The sequence below is a fragment of the Lynx rufus genome, unplaced genomic scaffold, assembly GCF_022079265.1.
Source record: "Lynx rufus isolate CCGP_SWC_20201006 ecotype Redwood Valley unplaced genomic scaffold, mLynRuf1.p SCAF_7, whole genome shotgun sequence".
In the NCBI taxonomy this organism is placed as follows: domain Eukaryota; kingdom Metazoa; phylum Chordata; class Mammalia; order Carnivora; family Felidae; genus Lynx; species Lynx rufus.
This window is the reverse complement of record NW_025814889.1, coordinates 103,144,205-103,170,043: the sequence shown is the minus strand read 5'-3', so window position 1 is coordinate 103,170,043 and position 25,839 is coordinate 103,144,205. Positions and strand designations below refer to the sequence as shown.

The window sequence follows — 25,839 nt, the reverse complement described above, 5'->3', positions numbered from 1 at the left end:
AAAAGTACTAGCATCTTCTAACATTTTGGGGATAAATTAGTTAAATAGATTATGCAATAGAAAATCATACATACCCCTTCCCCTCAATGTAAAGGAATGTATAAAAGATTTTTTTTTCTTTTGTTCATATGCCCTCCTTCGAAAGTAAATATTAAAGGAATAATAGGGTTTTTTAATTTACGATCGCTCTGCTTAGTTAGAAGGTTATTCTTTTATACCTTTTTACTCATCAAACATGTACTCACTGGCACATTACCAGGAGATTGTTATTTACTTATTCTAAAGGTGTAATTTCAGATTGTTCTGACATATTCAAGAAATGAAGGGTGGCCCAGTGTGATTAGAGCTTTGAGTTTGTGGAAATAGATAGGTCTAGATAACTGGATAGGCCTAGGTAATTTATAATTCCTAGCTTAAAGGACCAATGATGGCATTTACAAGGAGTTGAAATATATGAGAAAAGACAAATTAGAGATTAAGTAGAGAAGGGAGCATGATGTTTGGATACACACAAACTGAAGTAATGAAAATTGATATAAATGCCTTCTACTTTGATCCAAAATCTAGTAATGCAGCCGCTGTTTATTGCTATATAACAGATTACATCCAAACTTAAAATAATGGGTGTGGTTTGGGGCGCCTGGGTGGCGCAGTTGGTTAAGTGTCCGACTTCAGCCAGGTCACGATCTCGCGGTCCGTGAGTTCGAGCCCCGCGTCGGGCTCTGGGCTGACGGCTCAGAGCCTGGAGCCTGTTTCCGATTCTGTGTCTCCCTCTCTCTCTGCCCCTCCGCCGTTCATGCTCTGTCTCTCTCTGTCTCAAAAATAAATAAACGTTAAAAAAAAAATTAAAAAAAAAATAATAATGGGTGTGGTTTATCTAGGTGCCTCAAGATCGCACATGAGATTGCCCTCAGGCAGCTTGGCTGGGACCACAGTCTTATCTGAAGGTTTAACTGAGCTGGGGGGGTGGGTAAGTAGTAGGGATACATTTCAGAACTTACTCATGTTATTGACCAGCTTTGTTTGCTTGCCACATGGGCTTCTCCACAGGACTGCCTCTTGACAAGGCATTTGAGTTCTTCCAGGTTGTGAGTGATCCAAGAGAGGGAAAGAGAGTATATATGACATCCCATCACTTCTGCCCTGTTCTGTTTGTTGGAAACAAGTTCAGCCTACACTCGAGGGGAATTTACACAAGGGTGTGACTGCCATGAGGCAGAGATCATTGTCATCTTAGAGGCAACCTAGAACACTAGCAAGCTAAAATAAAATGTTTATGGCATTTTACATCCCTCAATTTATATTAGTAAATACTTAACCATTGCTTCCTATTTACTGTGCTTACTACTTTGCTTACTAGTAACTGTTTATTTCTCTTACTGTTGAACAAAGTAATTGAAAATTGATTATATCTTTGCTCATTTGCTTTTGTTTTTCACACTCTGCTCTCCATTTGAATGTTTGGTGCCCCTCTTATTTTGTGACTTAGAAATAGTAACTCCTACTTCCTTAACTCCTCCATCAGTGGTCCCAGAAATACAGAATAGCTTGGTAGTCTAAAATGGAAAATAATAGTTCATTAAAATAACCAACTAGGGAGCCCCTAGGTGGTTCAGTCAGTTAAGCGGCTGACTTCAGCTCAGGTCATGATCTTGCAGTTCATGGGTTCCAGCCCTGCATTGATTGGGCTCTGTGCTGACAGCTCAGAATCTGGAGCCTGCTTTAGATTCTGTGTGTGTGTGTGTGTGTGTGTGTGTGTGTGTGTGTGTGTGTGTGTGTGTCTCTCTCTCTCTCTCTCTCTCTGCCCCTCCCCCACTCATTCTGTCTCTCAAAAAATGAATAAACATTAAAAAAAATTTTTTTAAATAACCAAATAGGATTTTTTTCTTTCCTTGGACCCAGAATTATATATTCTTAACTCCATCTTTGATACTTTTTGCCAAATCATATCTGAATATAGCAGAACTACTAGGTTCTCAGCCTGTCAGACATGTCTTTGCTTTTTCCTTTTTGAAAAGGATGCAGGAATATGGTTTCAAGCCTTGGTCTATTTCTTCCCTGCAATTTCTCCCCCATCTGTGTGACACAGGGGCATAACCAAAAAAGTAGTCTTACACAAATCTTCCCAAATCTTTCCCCCTTTCCTCAATTTGAGTTTATAACTGTCTATCTATCTATCTATCTATCTATCTATCATATCTATCTATCGTTTTTAAAATTTAACATTTTTGAGGTTTCATAAAAGGTATACTGCAGTAATCCAAGTATACTAAAATACAGAGAGGTTATGTTTTGTGATTTTATCTATGTATATGTTTATCTTTTTTTTTTTAATGTTAATTTATTTTTGAGAGAGAGAGAGAGCGTAAGCCGGGGAGGGGCAGAAGAGAGGGAGACACAGAATCCGAAGCAGACTCCAGACTCTGAGCTGTCAGCACCGAGCCCAATGCAGGGCTTGAACTCACAAACCTTGAAATCATGACCTGAGCCGAAGTCGGATGCTCAACCGACTAAGCTACCCAGGCACCCCTGTATATGTTTACTTCTAATTAGACTGAGTTGCAGGCAGGATTTGGCTCTTTAATTTTGAACGAGGCACTGTGTTATATGCTAATAATAAGTGCCCGACAGATGTTGATTATCCATAACTAACCATCATTTAGGGAACATTATTTTAGGACCTCTCCATGCAGACCATTTAACATACTTTTATTAAAAAGAATACATATTACATATACTGTTTTAATTAAAAAGTGTTAAATTTAGTTTTGCTTTAATTTACCAAAGAAAACAACTGAAGACTGAAGTAATAGTTAAATTTTAGGTTAAATTTTCTTTATCAGCCACGTACTTTGCTTGGATACTCAAATGTTCCTTTAAGACTAAGAAAATAGTCTATGAATACAGTGACATAGGATTTTTTTTAAAGACCACATCACAATTTTAGATTGGACTATTCTCTAAGAAAGATTAGGATGTCATTACTAATCCATTTTTGTCTTCTCTCCCCTCATCTTGTTTTGTTAGCTATATTAATACTTCTACTTTGTTGGAATTTATAATATTTAGATTATTTTTTATTGATCCTTTGATCATCTTGTCTTGATTTCTGAATATATTTTGTCTAGTTTCAGTTACCATGGATATCAGAGGTTCTCAATCTAGTCTGTTTTACAAATTGGATGGGGAATTTCTTTAAAGTGGAAATTCCTGGGCACCACTCTCAGATTCTGATTTCTTCTCTCTTTCTTCCAAATTCAGTTGAAGTACTCAAATTTTATAGCATTTATCATACCTCTTTTTGCTATTTGTTTAGTTACCTGTCTTGCCTGCTGGGCTCTGTCTAAGCTCTGTGGTACAGAAATCTGGTCTGTGTCCTTTACCAGGGCATTTCTAGCATCTAGCATAGTGTCTGGCTGAGGTGGACACTCAATATATTAATACTTTTGAGTTAATGAAGAATCTGCTCTTTATCAGCCACATACTTTGCTTGGATACTCAAGGAATTCGTCAAGAAACAGCTAACAACTGCGTAAAATGTTTTGTTTTGGAAAGCCATACGGATTTTATGTCCTCACTGTAGAGATGTTTTTGGAAAATAACTCAATGACTTTGACTTCTGTTAATTAACATTTTGCCATATATTCTTCCAGACTTTTAATTAGGCATATCAATGGCAAGAATGGTATCCTATTCTACATATTTTTGTGACCTAGTTTTTTTTTTTAATTTAATAGAAATAGTAAGTAGATGTTATTTCTTCTCATGAAACTAAATTATTTTCTTGTTAATATATACATTGATTAAACCCCTCTGGATCAGTTGTGTGATCACTTCTGATAAAAGAATGTAACAAGGAAAACAGCAACCTGTGGCTACTTTCTATTTCTAGAGCTCAGACAATAATGAAACCTGGCAAAAGATTTATTTTCTCCAAAAAATTTTCTTCAACTCATCTCTACTCCCATTCTGAGTTTTCTTTTTCTTGATTAATGCTATATTTCTTTGAAAATTGCTTGTTATTTTTCTGCCTTATCTGCTTATCTTATTTTCCTAATTAGATTATAAGCATCCTGAGAACAGTACAAGATCATTACATTGCTCATTGACAAAAATTTATTGAGTAGCCCTGTTAGGTATTGTGAAGTGTATAAGGTATTTTCTATTCTTAAGGGATTGTCATCTAATTCATAGAAAAGACTTGAACACATGAAACAATAAAAACAACAAGCCTCACACAGTACTTAGTATAGTTTTATGTACACATACACACCCTACGCCATAAATGTCTACGTGTTAAGAAGTTAGCACTTTGTTTTGATTCATATTTCCTATATGCCAGGCACTGTGCTTAAAGGAGACAAAGAGAATATACTCTTTAGTGCTGTTCCTTGCATTCACCAGAATAATCAATAAAAATTATTAGTGAGAGAATGATCCTGAAGCTCAATTCTTTTTAGATCCCTAAGGATTCTAAACTTTAGAAGAAATGCTCTTCCCTTACTGAGTCCCCAAATAAAAATGTGAGCCTCTAAAGATCTAGGTTTCACTTACTACTTTATAGATCTTTATCAGTAAAGGAAATATACAGAGCTGTGTAATAAAATAGATAAAGGATATATTTCAGTCTTTGAATATTTATATTTCCCAGTTTTTAGTGTTGTCTTTCAAATATGTAGTACTTGTTGAAGTATGAATGTTGAAGCAATACTTAGATTACTTTTCTCCTGAAAACTTTTTTTTTAGTCTCAAGTTTTTTTCAGATTTTTTGAATAGTCTGTTTGCCATGTCTAATTTATTCAATCCACAAATATGTATTGGATCTTCTCTTCATCAGGTATTTGCTTCCTTTATTCTCTCTAGAATACTGTATGTACATAAACCTCAACTTTACTTAATCCAAATGAAGAATTTCCCATGGTCCAGCATTGTGTACAATCTGTGTTTTAAATTTATTATCCCAATCATTTTATCATTTGAGTATATGACTTATTATGACATAGGATAAGTTTTTATTTTTACATCTAGATTTCCTACCTGCTTGTATGATAAGAGTAGAAAGGGCAAAAATATTTGAAACTTAAATGCAGTGCTAAACTTATTTATTTTCAAAACTAAATACAATTGACCTCCTAGGATTGTACATGCTCGTTTATTTGCCAGTCTTAATGCAAGACCAAGGTATTTATTTTTTTATTATTCAGTAATGGAGTACTGCATAGAGTTCTTCATTGTTTTTTTCTTTTTTTTTTTTAATGTTTGTTTATTTTTGAGAGACCGAGAGCTAGTGGAGGAGGGGCAGAGAGAGGGAGGCACAGAATCTGAAGCTGGCTCCAGGCTCTGAGCTGTTAGCACGAGCCCAACGTGGGTCTTGAATTCATGAACCATGAACCGTGAGATCATGACCTGAGCTGAAGTCAGACGCTTAATTGACTGAGCCACTCAGGCGCCCTCATCGTTTTTCTTGTTTAAACCACGTCTGTAATTCATCCTTTGATAGTCCAAATTCAATTTTCTTTTAAAATAAACAAAACTTGATTGGATTATCTCCAGTTCAGTTCTTTAAGCATTCTCACCTGACATCTGTGTCACTGAATGCTTAGGGCATGGACTATTTTCTAGTATATCTACAAATTTCTATTCCCAGCAGTTGCACAGAATCAAGTCTTCCTTAGTAAGAGTCATAAAGAATTGTGTCAAGGAAATGAAAGTTGATTTAGAGAACTTCCATATTCAAATTCATTTGTTAACTGTATTACTAATGACTAGGCACAAATTGTAAATGTTTCAACTAATTGACTATAATTACATTTTCACTTAAGTTCTCTAATGACATTTATACAACTAAATCTTTTCTCTTTTCTCTGAGTTGTATATAATTTGTATGAATGAACTTATATAAAATTTATAGGGGCGCCTGGGTGGCTCAGTTGGTTAAGTGGCCGACTTTGGCTCAGGTCATGATCTCATGGTTTGTGAGTTCGAGCCTGCTTCAGATTCTGTGTGTGTCTCATTCTCTCCCCCTCCCCCGCTCATATTCTCCCTCTCCCTCCCTCCCTCCCTCCCTCTCTCTCTCTCTCTCTCTCTCTCAAAAATAAACATTAGAAGAAATTAATAAAAAAAAAAATTTCACATATGAAAGTTTGAAAGAAGCCTGAAATCCCAAGATATCCTTTGTATATCTTTTATAATTTAACCGTCATCTTAGAAATAATTGTGGCTGGGACTTTTACCAAACTGGTACTAAAAGGAATATTTGACAAGTCTTCACCATTTAACCTTGTTTTATAATTTACAGAGGGATGAAAAAGTAAATTATAGATAAGAATATAAAAAAAAATTTTAAATGGGGGTGATTTAGCATGTGGATTATGTATCTGCAAACATAAAAGCACTACTCTAAGTGCTTTCTATATTAATTCATATACCTATCATAGTAAACTTTTGAGGTGGGTACTATTACTATCCTCGTTTTCCAGAGTAAACTGTGGCACACAGGACGTTAAGTAATTTATCCAGCAACACCTGGCTAATAAGTGGCAGAACTGGGTTAATCCTGCACAACCTGGCTGTAGAGTACATACTTTAAAGAAAACCACTTTTGTGAAAAGGAATATTATAGTATTAGAATTTGTTTCAAATGCTTCTAATTTCATAATTGTGATTTTACTCAGTTGAATTACATAGTTGCTAAACATATTTTTTATTTCTCTAGGAATGAAATTTAATGATTTTTCAAGCTATACATGCCCCACCCAAAATCTGTCTTTAAGCTATGGATTTTGTCTACCTTCAGCCAACATTGTGTAGTTCCTTTATTCATCTCTTTGTTGTTAGGCTTTTCAACTTTTTTCTTAAAACGTGGGAAACAAAGGTTGTTCTTGAGCTAACTTGCTGAGATAAAACAGATGTTTTATGTACTTGAACTAGTTTGTTGAATTAGTTTACAGCTCAAGTTGGCAAAGCTGCCTGAACCTGGACTAAATGACTAAAGTGTCTTCACACAGCCATTTATTATTGGCAATTACTCTGAATATGTATTCACCAAAAACTTAAGAGAAGCTATGTTCGATAATATTTTGGAGGTATATTTGAGTCATTCTGTTTCTTTCCATATATATGGCTTATTAATAAACTGACTACATTTTAGTCAGATATTTAAAGTCAGCAAGTCATGTGTCTCTTAATGTGCTACATGTGTTAGCTTTTGATTCTCTTAGCGACAGTATTTTTATGGGTGTACTTCGGTTTCTTGTGTATGCTTTATAAATGTTCAGGAGAACACTTTGAACAACTTGTACCACAAACTTGAGATTCATATGTAATGTATATTTTGTGACAGTGTTTTTAGCATTTAATTAATATTAAAACATTTCAAAAACTTAGTAAATTATAAACAAAGGAAAAAGCAGATTTAACATTAACTGCTTTAGTATGTTTATTGGTGTTTCTTACATTATACTGACTTAAGTATTTTAAATCAGAATCAGCAACGTTTCATTTTCAGGAATCACCTATACTCATAGGTTAATTTTTTCAAAGAGCTGGCGGAGGGGGGTTGCCTTCTTAAAATAGAGAAGCTTTAAAAATTAACCATTTGTCTTGAAAATCTTTTCTCTTCAATATCAAAGGTTTACTCATAAGATGGAAAATAAACTTCATTCTAGATCCTGCATACCTTCATCCTCACTATATGTGATTTGGCATCTTCATACACCACTTGTCACTTGTTCATATGTTAAGCTCTGGGATAGAGCCTCCTCCAGGAGATATTCCCAGACTATCACTATTCCTTCTTAGTTCTCCTTTTCTGAGCTCCCATAATAAGTAGTGCACAGCCCTGTCACTATATCACGTTCCTCTTAATATAATCATTTAGTTGTGTATTCATCTGCTGGTACTAGTGGTAATCTTCTTGAGGACTTTCTCTTTAACTTACTGAATAAAATACTTTTGTGTTCCAAGTAAAATATACGGATAATTTAATATTAACATTTCTCTTACTGTTTTCATAATCACTTCTCTGCATCCTCTCCCTGAGTGATTTCAAGCCCCATTGTATTATTATCTTAATGCAGATAATTCCCAAATTGATGTTTTCATCTCACATTTTATTTTCAAAGCTCTAGGTCTGCATATCCAGTTGACCACTGGCCACTAGATATGCATGGTTAGATAGGTATACAGACACCTATAAATTCAATATATCCAAAGCTATGAAATTATTTTCTTTCCTCAACCTGCTTCTTGAACCTGTAGTATTTATTTTCGTGAATGGCTTCTCCCTGTCCCTCACCCAAATAAACCTTGCATATTTTCTCTTAAGTTTCTCATTATAGATCAGTCTGTATAACTGGTAAGACTCAGTTCAGGCCCTTCTTTTTTCATATTGCTTCCAATAATCTTTCTAAAATACTGTTCTGATCATGTCACTCCTCTGCTTAAAAACTCTTAATAACTCTTTTCAAACATTATCTACTTAAAATTATAAAATGTTTTCTCCTGCTTTTCTCTGTACTGCTGAATTGAGCCATTATTACTGATGGGATGTGTTGTACTCTTCCCTTTATGTGTGGGAGTAGAAAGTGGAATGAAAACCATCTCTAGCATCAAATCCTGTCACCTCTGCATTATGTTCAGATCTTACCTGAAAAGACCTTTTATTTTTTTTTTTTTAATTTTTTTTTTCAACGTTTATTTATTTTTGGGACAGAGAGAGACAGAGCATGAACAGGGGAGGGGCAGAGAGAGAGGGAGACACAGAATCGGAAACAGGCTCCAGGCTCTGAGCTGTCAGCCCAGAGCCCGACGCGGGGCTCGAACTCCCGGACCGCGAGATCGTGACCTGGCTGAAGTCGGAGGCTTAACCGACTGCGCCACCCAGGCGCCCCTGAAAAGACCTTTTAGCACATAGCTTTATCCTGTTTTATAACTTAATACTCTGTGTATACCTCTGGATGATTTACTTAGTTTATTCTATGCATTTTGAAAATCACAGTGCATTTGCACAGGGAAGTTTCTTCTAGTTGAGTTGCTAGTTGAACAACTTATATATAATCTTCAAAACATTGCCCAAACATATACCTTTTTTTTTTTTTAAAGTAAACTGTATCTACAATGTGGCACGCAAATTCCTGACCCTAGATCTAGAGGCACATGCTGTACCTACTGAGCCAGCTAGGTGCCCCTCAGACATATACTTCTTTTTTTTTTTTTTAATTTTTAATTTTTATTTTTGATAGAGCAAGACCGAGCACAAGTGGGGGAGGGGCAGAGAGAGAAGGAGACACAGAATCTGAAGCAGGCTCCAGGCTCCGAGCCATCAGCACAGAGTCCGACACGGGGCTCGAACTCACAAACCGCGAGATCAGGACCTGAGCTGAAGTCGGATGCTCAACCCGACTGAGCCACCCAGGTGCCCCAGACATATACTTCTTAATGAGACCTATATGGACCATCTTAGTCCTGAGAAGTTATCTTTATGTCCCAATGATATTGTAGTACTACTTCTCTATCTACTGCTGTTATGCCCTAATATGATCATTGATATTTATGGGCAAGCCTGCTATATTGCAATGTGATCCTTCCGGCTTCCCTATATTTCTAGGGCTTTGGCATATATGCTTTTTAGTATACATGATAAGAAGAGTAGCTAAAGGAATTGGGGATATTTAGCCCAAAAGAGAGTATGTGAGAATTCTGGGGTGAGGGTGTTCATCATATTTAAAGGTTATCAGTTAAAAGAGAGATTCCATTTGATTGTGGAGTTTCAGGGACCAGGGGATAGAAAATAAAGGAAGACCTATTTTAGCATGTACAATTTAGAGAAAGATAAGTAAAGTGTCTTATATTGGAGGTAATACATAGAGTAGGCTTTCAAAAAATAGTAGCCTGTTAATTTTTTTTTTAACCTGAGATATAATTTGCAGTAAAATACATGGCTTTTAAGTGTGCAATTCAGTGAATTTTTGCATATGAATATGCCTAAGTAAAAATCAGAAAGATAGGGAACATTTCCAGTCCTCCAGAAAGCACCCCCATGCTCCTCTTATTTCTCCACAAATTTGATCATTATTCTGAACTTCAACACCAGAGATTAGTTTTGCCTAGAAACCTACAGTATGTATCCTTTCTACCTTTTTTCACTCATCTATGTCTGTGAAGATCATCTGTGTTGTTGAAGGTAGCAGTGGTTCTTTTAGTTTGATGTTCTTTTCTCATTGATGTATAGGATCCTATGAATAGAATCGCCTAACACACATACACTCCACTCCGTTTATTTATCAATTCTTTTGTATTTTTATGCTAGAGTAGATATTGTCAAATGGTTTTTTGAAGTCGTATGAATTTTACACTTTAACCAACGGTTTGGTTGTTTCTCCATATTATAATACAGTAGATTTAGCATTTTTCTCTTAAGAATCAAGTCTTGGGGCACAGGCTGACTGGCTTAGTCAGTGGAGCATGTGACTCCTGATCTCTGGGTCAAGTTGGAGCCCCATGTGGGGTGTAGGGGTTACTCAAAAATAAAATCTTTTTAAAATTTTTTATTTTAGAGAAAGAGAGCATGCACATGAACAGGGGAGAGAGACAGAGGAGGAGAGAAAGAGAGGGAGAATCTTAAGCAGGCTCCCTGCTCAGCGTGGAGCCCAGTGCAGGGCTCAATCCCACAACCCTGGGATCATGACCTGAGCTGAAATCAAGAGTTAGATGCTCGACCTACTGAGCCACTCAGGCACCCCAAAAATAAAATCTTAAAACAAAAAAAAGAAGTCTTAAATTTTCTTATGTAAATACTGCCTATTCAGTGTAAACATTTTGGAAATAAGGAAAAATTTAAAGAAGAAAATAAAAATTGGTCTTAGTCTCACAGCCAGTGATGACTGTTAACCTTCAGTGTATATTCTAGTCTTTTTTGTACATATTTCTTAGTAAAATTGTAATCATATTAGGTAAACTGTTTTTGTGTCCTGTTTTAAAAATTTAACAGATTGTGGGGTGCCTGGGTGGTTCAGTCAGTTAAGTGTCCCACTCTTGGTTTCGGCTCAGGTCATGATCCTACGGCTTCATGGGTTCAAGCTTCACATTGGCTCTGTGCCAACAGCAAGGAGACTGCTTGGAATTCTCTCTCCCTCTCTCTCTCTCTCTCTCTTTCTCTCTCTCTCTCTCTCTGCCCCTTCCCAACTCACATGCTTTCACGTTCTCTCTCTGTCTCTCTTTTAAAATAAATAATCAGATTTGTATTAGATGTATTTATCAAATAAGAGTTTTATATTTTTCAATCGATGATAAAAGAATACTGTTTTGGAGTCTGGAAAAATTAAAGCAGGCGGAATGAAAAGGGTGATAGAATTAAATCAGTATCTTTTCTTGGGGCGCCTAGATGGCTCAGTTGGTTAAACTTCCAACTCTTGATTTTGGCTCAGGTCATGATCTCACTGTTTGTGGGATTAAGACCTGCCTTGGGCTCACACTGATAGTACAGAGCCTGCTTGGGATTCTCTCTCTCCTCTGTCTCTGCTCCTCCCTTCCCACCCTTTCTCTCCCTCAAAACAAGTAAACATTAAAAACAAAAAATCAATGTCTTGTCTCAAGGAAATTTAATGATTAAGCATTCAAATAGATCTAATATTAATTCAAGCCACTGTGGGTCATTAGCTATCTCAAATAATGTTTTATAGACTACTTTCTAATATAATAAATAGAAAATGGATGTTTCTTGTTTTGTTACTAGATAGCTGTGGTTCTCAAATCTCTCCAACCCTTTCTTTAAACCCCTACTTCTTGAAAAACAGATTTTTCCCCAAGCAGTATATACTTGAAGTCCATATGAATGTTACTTATGTATATTCATTTAATATCTGCTATGTGTAAGGTACTATTCTGGGCACTATGAAATCTTGCCATCAGAATCCTTTTAACTTGTTCCAAGGGGAAGAATCAGATACATATAATCTTGGGTGCCTGGGTGGCTCAGTTGGTTAAGCCTCCAACTCTTGATTTTGGCTCAGGTTATGATCTTCACAGCTCATAGTTCGTGGGATTGAGCCCTGCATTGGGCTTTGTGCTGACAGCATTCTGCCTGTTTGGGATTCTCTCTCTCCGTCCCTCCCCTGCTTGCACACATTCTCTCTCTCTCAAAATAAGTAAATATTTTTTAAAAAAATAAACATGTTAGGGAATTTTAGAGATATATAACCTACCAGCTTCTTCTGTCCACTTGATAAATAAAGATACTAGAGCCTGAAAAGATTAAAATACTTGTCTAACACTATAAAATTTGTGGCATTGCCAAAGCTAGAGCCTAGAACCAAAAGCTATGATTCCCTGTCAGTGCTTTTCCTACTTTGTACTTTGTCCGTATTGCTTTTCTTGACACCAACTCTGTCATTTTTTCCCCTAAGAAAGTGCTATTTAGGAATGTTTTTTGGGGGCACGTGGGTGGCTCAGTCAGTTAAGCATCTGACTTTGGCTCAGGTCACAATCTCATGGTTTGTGAGTTTGAGCCCCGCATGGGACTCTGTGCTGTCAGTGCAGAGCCCACTTCATATCCTCTGTCCCCCTCTCTCTGTCCCCTCCCTGCTTATTCTCTCTCTCTCTCTCTCTCTCTCAAAATAAATAACCTTTAAAAAATAAATAAAAGTGTTTTCTTTCGCTTCTATGGTGGGCAAAGAAAAACTGGTTTCATTCATACAGCACGCTGTGTAAGTGCCTAGAACTTATGATATCCTGTTGCTGAGATTACAGATAGGCAAGAAATATGTTGATAAACTATGAATATCTGTGGAAAGCAGTGTTAAGTGTGGAAAAAGATTATATTTTTTAGAATCTAAACAACTGTTAAGAGTGCCAGCTCTGTCATCTCGCACCTGTCTGGCTTATTCAAGCTACTTAATCTCTGAATCTTAGCTTTCTCATCATTCATCTGTTAAGCCCCTACCGCATGCCAAGAACCATATTAAGGTGCTGCAGATAAAGCAAAATTCTTGTTTCTCACGAGGGTTTTTGTGAGGATAATGTATATACATCAGTAAAATAAAGTACTTGTTGTACTTACTGGCACAAAGTAAACATTGATAAAAGTTCCTTCTTACTGTAAGTTCTCAAACTTCGTCTCAAGACCACTTTATACTCTTAAATTTTTTGGAGGGGTGCCTGGGTGGCTCAGTCGGTTAAGCATCCAACTTCAGCTCAGGTCATGATCTCGCGATTCATGAGTCTGAGCCCCGTGTAGGGCTCTGTGCTGGAAGCTCAGCATGTGGAGCCTGCTTCGGATTCTGTGTCTCCCTCTCTCTCTCTCTGCCCCTCCCCCACTGGTGTCCTGTCTTTCTCTGCCAAAAATAAATAAATGTTTAAAACAAATTTTAGTTATTGAAAGACCCCAAAGAACTTTTGTTTCCGTAGTGTGAATATATTACTATTTGGTGATACTAGAGGTTAACACTGAGGATTTTAAGTATTTTATTAATTCGTTTTAAAATAGCAATACTGTACCTGTTATATAAATAACATTTTAAAGTTAAAATAACTGGTTCATTTGCTCCTAAAGGGTTCAATTTATCATGGACAACAAATACTGTTGTTTTTCTTGACAGATTTTGTTCATTTTTAAGAAAAAGTATGACAGAAATCCAAGTTAGACTAAGTATAGTTTCTCGTTTAAGTAAAAATTGTATTCCATGGAAAAAGTGGCTAGTTCAACTTGCATCTTAGTTGCACAAGTACTTTTCCTCAGGGCAGTCATTATACTTGAAAGAAGTGTTTTTTGCATGCTTCATATTTTGTTCCAAAGAGTACTAAAAAGATGTGTATTCAGGGGTCAAGATTTAATAAGATTTATATTTTTATACTACTTTAAGGACATTCATAAGTAAAAAATAGCTTTTTAAAAGTTTATTCATTTTGGGGTTGGGACAGAAAGAGAGAATCCCAAGAATCTGCAAATTTGCTGTCAGCACAGATCTTGATGTGGGGCTTGATCTCACAGACTATGAGGTCATGACCTGAGCTGAAACCAAGAGTTGGAGACTTAACCGCTGAGCTACTCAAGCTCCCCAAAAAATAGCTTAAAGAAAAAACAATGAGTGCATAGTGGCAAATACAGTGACTTGTTAGTATAGTTTTTTTGGCCACTGTCTTGATTTGTGCTAAAGCACAAGCAAGTTTTGCCACTGTTGCTTTATGCACTGTCAAGTGCACGTGTCAACACAATGAAAAGGCGAAATACCATCTTAGTATTATTTTAAGAGTAGTTTTGGCATTGTCAATTTCCTGAAAGGATCCCTCCCCCCCCTCGACAGATCGCATTTTGGGAGCCAGTGCTTTATTATTGGTACTTATATAATGTTTTGATTGTTATCATTTTAATATGTACTTATTTTTATCGTGAGATTGGCACTGTCTAGTCACATTAGTACCATTGACCTGTTTGATGGCAATACAATCAAAATAGCAGCAAACTGACAGAGAATATTTATGTTATAAAAGTTGCAAAGTAGGGATTTTGTTCTATGGATGGATGTATTATTAGGAGCATTGCTTCATATTTTTTCTGATTGTGCTTTCTGTTTTGTTTTTAGGCTTGCATTGATGACAATGTTGATATGGTGAAGTTTCTGGTTGAAAATGGAGCAAATATTAATCAACCTGATAATGAAGGCTGGATACCACTACATGCAGCTGCTTCTTGTGGATATCTTGATATTGCAGAGTAAGCCAGTTCTGTGTTTACTTTTATCCAAATATCCAAACACTATTTTAGAGACCTGAGATTTTATAGAAATTGGTGTTACTGATAAATGAGTGAGCTCTTATATTACCTTAATTCATGAAAACTATTCTTCCCAGGAAGAAGAATAAGCAGTTCTTGGGAATTCATATATTGAGTCTCTCATTGGGAGTTTATCTTCCTGTCTTCCCACCCTCTTTGGCTTTTGGTACTTTGTATTGATATGAGTAATGGTACACTTCTCCATTCCCATCTCCTTTTATTTTGAGTACATGTAGAGCATTGTCAAATGATTCAAAGTTAAATTTAGCAATCTAGCCTATCCCTGTGTAATCTGACTTGTTAGGAGAAATTAACAAGAATTCTCAGTTAAGTTACTTTGGTATAAGGAGAATATGATACAGAGTTCTCCAGTTAGTCAAAACATTTATACTTCGTTGCTATTAAGATTGTTTTCTAAAAATACATTTTTTAGAAAATTCAATGAGAAACGGTCATCATTCTTACCTACCTTTAATGGGCAGGTACTTTCCAAGAAAATCTGATTCTTCAAACAGTTAACAAGGAAGTATAGTTATCCTGACAAAATAATTTTTTCACTGAACTATTTCATTTTTGTGTTACTGTTTGTCCAATACCATAAACAGGTTTTATTGTCTATCTGCTCACATCAAAACTTATCAACTGATAATATCAAATATGGTAGTTCTATTTTGTGAATCTCTCTTAGTAAGCCTTAAATATTGTTATACCTTTATTTCATTTTTCTCCCCATGTGTATTGGAGATAGGACACATCATTTTAAAGGGGAGGCATTGGTTGGTAAATGAGAAGTACTCTGGCCTAGGAATCAGAAAATCTGAGTTACTTGAGTTCTATTACTGCGTTATTACACTAATTACACTTTATTTTCATCTTTTCCTTTCTGGGCCTTAATTTCTTTATGTGCAAAATGAGGAAGTCTTTTGTCATTGCAAAAACAGTAATGTTCGTTCATAATTATAATCATGGTTCTCAAGTTCCTTAATTCCTGTCTGTTTTTTTCATGCTCAACAGAGGACTTGGATCTCTTCTTCGTAGAAAAAATAGCTAATGTGCATTTATCTTAAGCTGTCTGTAAATATTTGTACTCAAGTTCTGGAGTCAAATGATGTGAATTTTGAATGTTTCCTTAGCCATTCTCGGGGTGTGACCTTGGGCAAGTTGCTTAACTTTTATATGCTTCTGTTTTTTTTCCTCTTTCAAAAAGGAATAATATTGCTTAGGATTGTTGTCAGGGTTAACTGAGTAATCAATCAAACAAAGAATTGGCACATTGGGAATACTCAATGTGTATTAACTTTTGACCGTTACACTGTCTCTGGGGAAATGAAAACCCAACTTTTTTCTCTTAAGATGTTTAATCTTTGTGTTTCTTTTTTTGTAATTCATGCTTCTGAGTTTGAAAAGACAATAATAATCACCCTGAATAATTTCTTCCACTTGATTGATAAACCATTGTGTTGGTTGGGATGATTTTAGCTGCAATTAAACAGTATCAAATTTAAAATGACCTAAAGAGTAAGAGTCCTTGGGGCGCCTGGATGGCTCAGGTGGTGAAGCATCCACTTTCGGCTCAGGTTGTCATGATCTTGCTGTTTGTGGGTTTGAGCCCTGCGTGCGGTTCTGTGCTGACAGCTCAGAGTCTAGAGCCTGCTTCAGATTCTGTTTTTCTCTTTCTCTGCCCCTCCATTCATGCTCTCCTTCTCACTCAAAAATAAACATTAAAAAAAAAAGTAAGCATCCTTGTGCTACAGTATATGATACAGTTTAGAGGAAGAGCATTCAAGTTAATTAAACTGCTTGGTGAGACCTCCAAGGGCATCTCTCAGGTTTTTTTCTTCTGTCTTCCCCAAATATGAACTTTATTCTTAGCCTTGTCCCCCTCCTGGTGACAGGATGATTGCCACAACTCCTCAGTTGTATTATTACATATGCACATCAGAGGGCAAAATAAAAAGTGGGTAGAGTGTGAAAAGTATCTTCTCCATATTTTGTGTATGTCAAAGAGGGGAACTTATCCAAGAGAGTCCTCTGACTGCATCAGATTTCCGCTTTAGGGATTTGTGTTGGTCTGGTCTTGTCACTTGCCCATGTCTACCCTGGGAAAAGCAAGTACTTGGCATATTCAGTGTTTTGCATGTCAGTAAATAAGTATGGGGGGAGTAAGCAGTCTGCTGCAGGTGTTAATATTTTCAGTAGAAAAACCACAGCTTCTCATTTTTTAGAAGGTAGGCTATGGAACAAGTGCTTCATAGGACTTAATACAAACAGAAATGACCTGGTTTAGCCAAGATTGAGTAGAGTTGTGGTGATCTACCTTTCTTTAGGCAGTTTGAATTTATGGCTGTGGTATAACTAGAGTATCTGAATGCATACTGTCTTTGAACAAAATTAGAAGAATTATGACTTTCTTTGTTGCTCTTTCTGCCTTCTTTTATTAAATAATAAGAATGTTTATAAAAGACAATTTAACTCTGATAAATATTGACTGGGTTATTCGTTAAGGTGATGATAGTCCATAGCCCTTCCAAATACATGATTATTTTTATCAGCATTATCTTTTTTACCAGTTAATCTCACTAATATGAGAAGTTAATGAAAACCTATTTTTCTTTGGTCTAGAAAAAAATAGCATGGTGGCTTAAGAGCTAGGGTAAAGATACCCCCAAGTCAGAGTATTTATAGAGTAAAAGAAGGCCCTATTAATAATGATGTAGAGATAACAGTTATAAGCCAGGAAAGACCTAGGAAATTTGGGTCACTCTGCCAAATGAAATATTTGAAGTTAAATTTGTTGTAAATCCTGATTTTGTTTTTTGCAAGCTATGTGCCCTTGGCCAAGCTACTTAGCCTCAACGATTAATACTATTTATAAAATAGGATCTGGCTTCTTCCTACCTCTTATTTCTCATAATGCTTTCGATATTTTTCACTCTCTTAATACTGGACTACTTTTAATTTCCCAACATTCACTGCTGGTTCACGTTAATGAGTCTTTGCTTATAGTGGTTCATTTGCTTTATTTCTTTACCAGCTCCTGCCAAACTCTCAAGATGCAGTTGTATGTCATTTCTTCCAGAAACTTTTCTGATAATTCCTGGCATCTCTGCAATGTATCAGATGTTTACATGCTTCTTTAGGAACTGCTTTATGCACAGAATAGTTCTAATTCATCCCTATTGAAATGAGAGATGAAACAAACAATGAAGCACACATAGTTTACTCTGATGCCTTAAGTATGATTTGGATACAGTGAGTTCTAAATTTTTGACCCCTGGGGGCTCCTGGCTGGCTCAGGCGGTGGAGCATGCGACTTGATCTCAGAGTTATGAGTTCAAGCCACATGTTGAGTGTGGAGATTACCTTAAAAATAAAGTGTATAAATAAATAAATAGATAATAAATAAATAATTTCGACCTCTGTTGGAGATAGTACACAAAGAATATGAGATTACAGTTTACTTTCTAGACATTTAACAATTTAACATCTGGTTTGTAGCCTAGTAGGAGCCAAGTGAATAGATGAATGATAGCTCTTTGTGTTCTGGCTCAATTGTCTTACCTTTTCACCAAAATAATTATTCTCAACTTCTCCCTGCTTTGAATAAGGTAGAATTCTTAGGGAAAACCAAAAATAGAGATTGTCTAATAATGCCCCTTCTCCAGAGTGGATTAGAGGAACAATAAAGGTGGTGAGTTTGGGGACTTTTATGTTAATGCTCAGCATATGTATTGTTTTACTGAATACTGATGAGTCGGTTTTGAAATGTATGCATTAACATCATTCTTTTCCTTTGGTATGCTGAATTGTATCTGTACCTAATTCAGCTGTTGAAGCCCTACCTAACACCCCCAGAACCTTGGAATGTGACTGTATAGATGCAGCCTTTAAACAGATAATTAAGTTAAAATGAGGCACTTGGGGGGAAGGGGGAGGGGGCAAGTCAGTCTTACTGATTTCCTTAAAAGAAGGGGAAATTTGGATGCAAAAAATAGAGACATCTGGTGCATGCACACAGAAAAGACCACATGAGGACACTGAAATATACTTAATGTGGTTAATACATTGATGTTACCATCCTTATTGATTAGTAAATTATGTATCTTTGGTCATCAAGAATCTCTTCCTCTTGGCTTCTAAGACCTTGGGATATGACCAAAGAAAATGATCTTTCAGCCTTTCTTGCTCTCTAGTGTTACAGGGTGCTCCAGACTCATTTTTTCCCTCTGCCCTGGGTCTGGAATTGCCATTTCCCCAAAGAGCCCTGTTCTTGTAATGGGTGCTAGAAGTACTCATTGCTACTGAGTTGGTCATTGCTTCAGATTCAGATTTGGTACCAAGGTGTTTTCCTTTAACCTCTTCTATCTTGTATCAGTATTTCCTTTCTCCCTATACTTCTGTTGCCAGGAACTGTAAGATTAAAATAACACGCAGTTACTAATTTGCTTCATTATTATATATTACACATACATTAGACTACTTATAACAACAATACCACTAACAACAACAATAGGATTACCAGAAGCAGTTTGAAGTTTTGTGTTTTGTTTGTTTTTTGGCAGAGGTTAGGAGGTCATTTCTTTTTGTACTTAAGGTATCTCGCTTCAAATATACCATCAAATTACTATGTATTGAAGTCACTTGAAATAGTTCTTTTCTTTGTGGTTATGCTACCAACTAGATATACCTATTAGGTTGATTGTTTAACTTTATTTATTGTTTGGAGTTTGCTTTTTAAACTTCAGTTTGTTTTATAATTTACATAAAATACCATGTTCTAATGGCAGTTCCTGCTCTACCATCCTATTTCCTTCTACACTATTTTTCAAATTTTATATTTTATCCCAGTTTGTTTTTTAATGTAAGCATCATTTAAAATATTCCCTCTTGTAGCTAAATGATAGAATACCATACACATATTTCTTCACTTGCTTTTTTCACTTAATAGTCTGGTCTGGAGATGACTATATAGTGGGGTATAGAGGTATTTCTCATTGTTCTATTTAGGTGTAGTACTCCATTGTGATGTAGTCATTGTAGTTTATTCAGCCTGTCCCTGTGATTAACCAATAAATGCTGTTTACTTGAATGGCTCTAGTTTTAGCCTTGGAATTGCCCTTTTATTTTTGCAAATCATAGGTATTTGTATATTTATGTGAAAAAAAATTTTAATAATAAAACTTTATTTTTTCTATCCTATAATTTATTTATTTTTTATAATTTACATCCAAGTTTGTTAGCACATGATGCAACAATGATTTCAGGAGTAGATTCCTTAATGCCTCTTACCCATTTAGCCCATCCCTCCCCCCCCCCCCACACAACCCCTCCAGCAACCCTGTATTTAAGAGTCTCTTATGTTTTGTCCCCCTCCCTGTTTTTATATTATTTTTGCTTCCCTTATGTTCATGTTTTGTATCTTAAAGTCCTCATATGAGTGAGGTCATATATTTGTTTCCCTCTAATTTTGCTTAGCATAATACCCTCTAGTTCCATCCATGTAGTTGCGGATGGCAAGATTTTGTTCTTTTGGATTGCAGAGTTGTACTCCATAAACAATATGTTTTATTAATATTTGGTTATTGATGTGACTATTTTTCTGATATCTTTTGGTATTTTAGTTTCATTACCACTTTTCCTTTATTAAGCTCCCACCACAGATGTTTAAGAAGCACTTTTATCTTGGGTGGCTGGGTGGCTCAGTCGGTTAAGCATCTGACTTCGTCTTAGGTCATGATCTCACTGCTTGTGAGTTTGAGCCCCCCCTGCCCACTGCCAGACACTATGCTGACAGCTCAGACAGAGCCTGGAGCCTGCTTCAGATTCTGTTTCTCCCTCTCTCTCTCTTTGCCCCTCTTCCACTCACGCTCTATCTCTTTCTCTCAAAAATAAATAAACGTTAAAATAAGTAAGTAAACAAAATAAAAAGAAGTGCTTTTATCTGGGGGCTCCTGGGTGGCTCAGTCAGTTGGGCGTCAGACTTCGTTTCAGGTCCCTATCTCGCAGTTTGTGAGTTCAAGCCCCGCATCAGGCTCTGTGCTGACCGCTCAGAGCCTAGAGCCTGCTTCAGATTCTCCATCTCTCTCTCTCTCTCTCTCTCTCTCTCTGTGTCTCTGTCTCTCTCTGTCCCTCCCTGCTTGTGCGCTTGCTCTCTCTCTGGCTTGCTCTCTCTCTCTCAAAAGTAAATAAACATTTAAAAAAAAAAAAAAAGGAAGTGCTTTTATCTTGAGTAGCTTTGGTGTTTGCCATAAAATTTTTCAGTAGTAGAGAAAAATTATAGTACATAGTGTACATAGAATGAAATGTTGATTAATTAGTATATTTCACATATTTTTCTTTGTGTTTGGAGTCGTTTCAAAGCCACCACTATAGAAGATTTTATATCATTATAAAATGCAAGTAGGATTACATTCAGTGACATTCTCATGGTCTTATTTGCAGCATGGAAAAAGTTTCATGAAATTTGTCATTTGATCATTAAAGAATCAGCTATTTAAAGATATGCTAACTTTTAAATATTTGTGGTGGTTTATTTATGGTTTGGCTTTTCTTCTTCATTATAACCTTTATTCCATAAACATCCTCAAGATTTCTCTAGGCTTACCCTTCAAAATATATCCAGTATCTTACTATTTTTGTCACCTCTTTAATTTCTTCATAATCTTGCACACTGTCATTTTTCACTGGACTTAGAGTTGCAGTTATTCTAACCATAACCATCCTCTTCCCACCATCTGTTTTCCACACAGCAGCCAGGATGATCCATTTAAAATATTACAAATGGGGCAGGGGGTGCCTGGCTCAGTCAGTGGAGTGTGTGACTTTTGATCCTCAGGGTCATGAGTTCAAGCCCCGCGTTGGGTATAGGGATTAAAAAATTAAAAGTAAATCTTAAAAATAAAATAAGTAAATAATATTTTATAAGTGGGGTAATACCGCATTTTTATTCATATCCATCCAGTGGGTTCATAATACATTCAGAGTTTAAGCCAGAGTTCTGATAGCCTACAAGGTTATAGTTTGACCTCATATTACTCCTGTGATTTTATATTCTTCACTCCTCTCAGGCTGTCTCTTTTAGCCACTCTGATCCCCTTGCTGAGCCTTTCAACAAACTAGACATCTTGCTTCACAGTCTGCACCTGTTGAATCCTACGTCTGGAATTCAATAATGTTGCTATCTTGGGTAAAAGAATCAAATTATTAACCAATTTAAGAAATACATAAACTTCACCACCATGCCCGTGAAAAATGTTGTTATATTACTGACCTAACGTTTAGGAATGAAAAACTCCATTATAATCTTAACTCTGCCAATTGATTGCTATTAACTTTAGGCAAATTACCAGCTTCTCTGGTACCAGCTTCTCTGAACCTCTGTTTCCATATCTATAAAATGAAAGTATTAATACATATCCCTACTTTATAAGATTATTGAGAAGATTAAATAGCATATATAAGACAGTTGGCACAATATACAGCATATTTAGTATTCAGTAAATGTTAGCTAAGTTAATTGTTATATTGTTATATTATTCATAATGCTGTTTGAGAGAGAACACAAACATGGGAGGGGCGTAAAGAGAGGGAGACAAAGAATATGAAGTAGGCTGCAGGCTCTGGGCTGTCAGCGCAGAGTCCGACACAGGGCTCAAACTCATGAACTGTGAGATCATGACCTGAGTGGGATACGGACACTCAACTAACTGAACCAGCCAGGTACCCCAATCATTCCTTTATTTTTTAAAAGACACTTTGAAGTCTTAGGAAATGCATTATGAGTATGCTTTATGCAAGAAAAGTATCATGGACTTAAGTCATTGGAGACATTCTCCAGTATCTTCTATGTTGAAATAAATGTCTTATTTACATTTATTTTCATATATTCATTTATGTTTTATTTCCAATTAAAAAAAATTTTTTTAACATTTATCCATGGAGGAGATGGAGAGAGATGGAGGCAAAGCATGAGCAGGAGAGGAGTAGAGAGAGAGAAAGACACAGAATCTGAAGCAGGCTCCAGGCTCTGAGCTGTCAGCACAGAGCCCGACGCTGGACTCAAACCCATGAACATGTTCTGAGCCAAAGCTGGCTGCTTAACCAACTGAGCCACTCAGGCACCCCTGTTAATCCTTATTTAGAGCTTATGGTTAACCAAGCAAATACTGGTTCTGATTCCATTGGATAAGAGGATTTTGGAGCCATAGTTTTTCAGGGAGAAGAGCATGAGGGGTATATGGAAGGTAGCAGATTGGATTGGGAAAATGAACTGAGTCTACAGCATAGAGGAATTAGTGTACGTTGCTAAGTTTGACCTTTAGTGGCAATGCATTTTTAGGGACATGATGATCCTCACTCTGTATTTTAGGAAGACTGTTCTTCACAGATTAGTATTGTTGGACAAGAGAGCTAGGGCAATGGCAATGAAATTGGGAGTGGTGCATATTTGAAAGAAATTTGGAAAATAGAATTGATAAGGCTTGGTGTGATTCACTGGATCTAGGTAGTAAGGTAGGAGGAAGAATCAAGGTGGTGATAAGGCTTGATAATAATACCTAATGTTCATTGAGTGCTTAACTTGTACTAGTATTGCTCTAAGTCCTTTAAGTATATGTCATTTCAATCGTCCTAACAATCACATGAAAATATTACCACCACCCCACAGGTCTATATGCACAATTCCAAACCCCAAAAACTTGGAAAAATGACAGACTAATTGTAACTTTAGATACAGGCTCATTTGGCAACAAACCATGACCTGAACTGATACGAGGCTATTTATAGTCTGTTTATACAATGTACTGTACATTTCTTTTTTGCAAAAACAGTAATGTGTTTTTTGCAAAAACAGTAATGTGACTCAGTGGGGGTGTTACATAATCTACAACGGTACCTTTTTAAAATATGAAAAATTTTGAAATTTGGGTTTGGGTGAATGATGATGGCCCTGTATTATGATTCTTATTTTATAGATGAGGAAACTTGAGTCAAAAAGTAATCATAGTAAGTAAGTGGCAGAGCTAGGATTTGAACCTAGTCTAACTTTTCACGTCTGCACTTTAAGCTGTTACACTATTCTACCTCCCTGTCTAACCTTTGTAACTGGGACAATGATGCCTTTAAACTTATTAAGAGATCTAAAGAGCAAGATTGGGGGAAGCAGAGGAGAGACTGTAGTGGAATGTGGTTTTAAATAGGCCCTATTTGAGATGCTAATGGAAATGATGCAGTAGGAAGCCAGGACTATATTGGGAGTGTTTATAATGCATATACTGGATTTCATGAAGTTTAATTAAGATGCCATTGTTGTAACACAGTGTAATTACTTTATATACCAATTTTAAAAGTTTACAAAAGTGAAATTATGATACTTTCTGTGTCTGTGTATGTTTAATCACCTGGGTTTTTCACACAGTATCGTTTTCTAAATTTAGCGTTTTATTGATGCAACATTTTTAAAGAATGTTCTCTTGGGGCGCCTGGGTGGCTCAGTCAGTTGGGTGTCCGACTTTGGCTCGGATCATGATCTCACGGCTCGCAGGTTGACCCCAATGTTGGGCTTTGTGCTGGCAGTTCAGAGCCTGGAGCCTGCTTTGGATTTTGTCTCACTCTCTCTCTGCCCCTCCCTGGCTCGCGCTCTGTCTCACTCTATCAAAAATAAATGTTAAAAAAAAAAAAAAAAAAAAAAAAGAATGTTCTCTTACTGGGATGCCTGGGTGGCTCAGTCGGTTAAGTGTCCAATTTCGGCTCAGGTCATGATCTTGCGGTTCGTGGGTTTCTGCCCTGTGTCAGGCTCTGTGCTGGCAGCTCAGAGCCTGGAACCTGCTTCGGATTCTGTGTCTCCCTCTCTCTCTCTCTGCCCCTCCCCCACTCTCGCTCACGTTCTCTCTCACATTCTCTCTCTCAAAAATAAATAAACTTTAAAAAAAAATTAAGGAATGTTCTCTTATTGCCTTTGGGATTATATTCTAAATCATTTGTATGCATTCTGCAAGTTTTGATTTTGATGCTTTCTTTATCTTTCCAGAAGATAGATATCAACAAGTTTCAGACAACATCCAGGAAAACATTTTAAGCAATAGTTAAGTTCAATAAATAAGGTAACAAGGATGCACATGAATTGACTGAAGTGAAAACCATATGAATAACTGTGACTGAAGGCACATGAGGACAGATAATCACAACCATGTTGTGTCTGCCACCTAGCCGATAGCCATTATAAGGCATCATGGATTGTAACATTGATCGATTGTAGATTTCAGTGATATTAAAATGTGAGGGAAGGGGCGCCTGGGTGGCTCAGTCGGTTGAGCGTCCGACTTCAGCTCAGGTCACGATCTCACAGTTTGTCAGTTCGAGCCCCGCGTCAGGCTCTGGGCTGATGGCTCAGAGCCTGGAGCCTGCTTCCGATTCTGTGTCTCCCTCTCTCTCTGCCCCTCCCCCGTTCATGCTCTGTCTCTCTCTGTCTCAAAAATAAATAAACATTAAAAAAAATTTAAAAAAAAATGTGAGGGAAATGTGCATGTTAGAATTGTTGCACAGTGAGTAGGAATTTTGCCTCTGGGAATGGAAAGTTGCATTAATAAAGTAAGACAGGAGTATATATAATTAATTTTAATAAATATGCCTTTTCAGGACTTAGTGTATTATCAAAGCAGTATAGAGTCATTGCTCTGGGGAGTAATTGAGAGAAATAGGAAATGCTAAAGAGAGAACTTTGAGGACTTCCTGTATTTAAAGGTGGCTTTGCAAAGAGAATAGAGGAATTTAAATACTTTCCCACATTTTGAGGGTTGTTTTTTTTTTTTTTAACTAATGACAATCCAGGTTCCTAGACAACTGGAAGATAGACCCCACTTTCACAGATTCATTTTTCTCACAAGTATTAGCCTGGTCTTTGCTATTGGCATAAGTAATTGTATCTATAGCAGAATTATGGAACCATGATGTCAGAAGTTAAGCAAAGTATTTGGCAAGGTATCAGAACTAACCAATTGGACTGATAACATGACTTATATACAAAAATAATACTTTTTGCCTTTAGGGTTTTGATAAATTATAAAAAACTA

At 36.5% G+C, this 25,839-nt stretch overlaps 1 protein-coding gene across 7 annotated transcripts in view; it reads left to right on the top strand.

The window, feature by feature from the left end:
• Positions 1 to 25,839, top strand: part of PPP1R12A (protein phosphatase 1 regulatory subunit 12A) — a 163,560-nt gene that overhangs the window by 38,505 nt on the left and 99,216 nt on the right. For all 7 annotated transcript variants that reach the window (XR_006959687.1, XM_047064942.1, XM_047064940.1 and 4 more), the window contains exon 2: positions 14,580 to 14,710. Coding sequence is in view for 6 of the 7 variants with exons in the window: in XM_047064942.1 (XP_046920898.1) it covers positions 14,580 to 14,710 (131 nt within the window). In the remaining variant the exon portion in view is untranslated. The remainder of the gene's footprint in view (positions 1 to 14,579; positions 14,711 to 25,839) is intronic.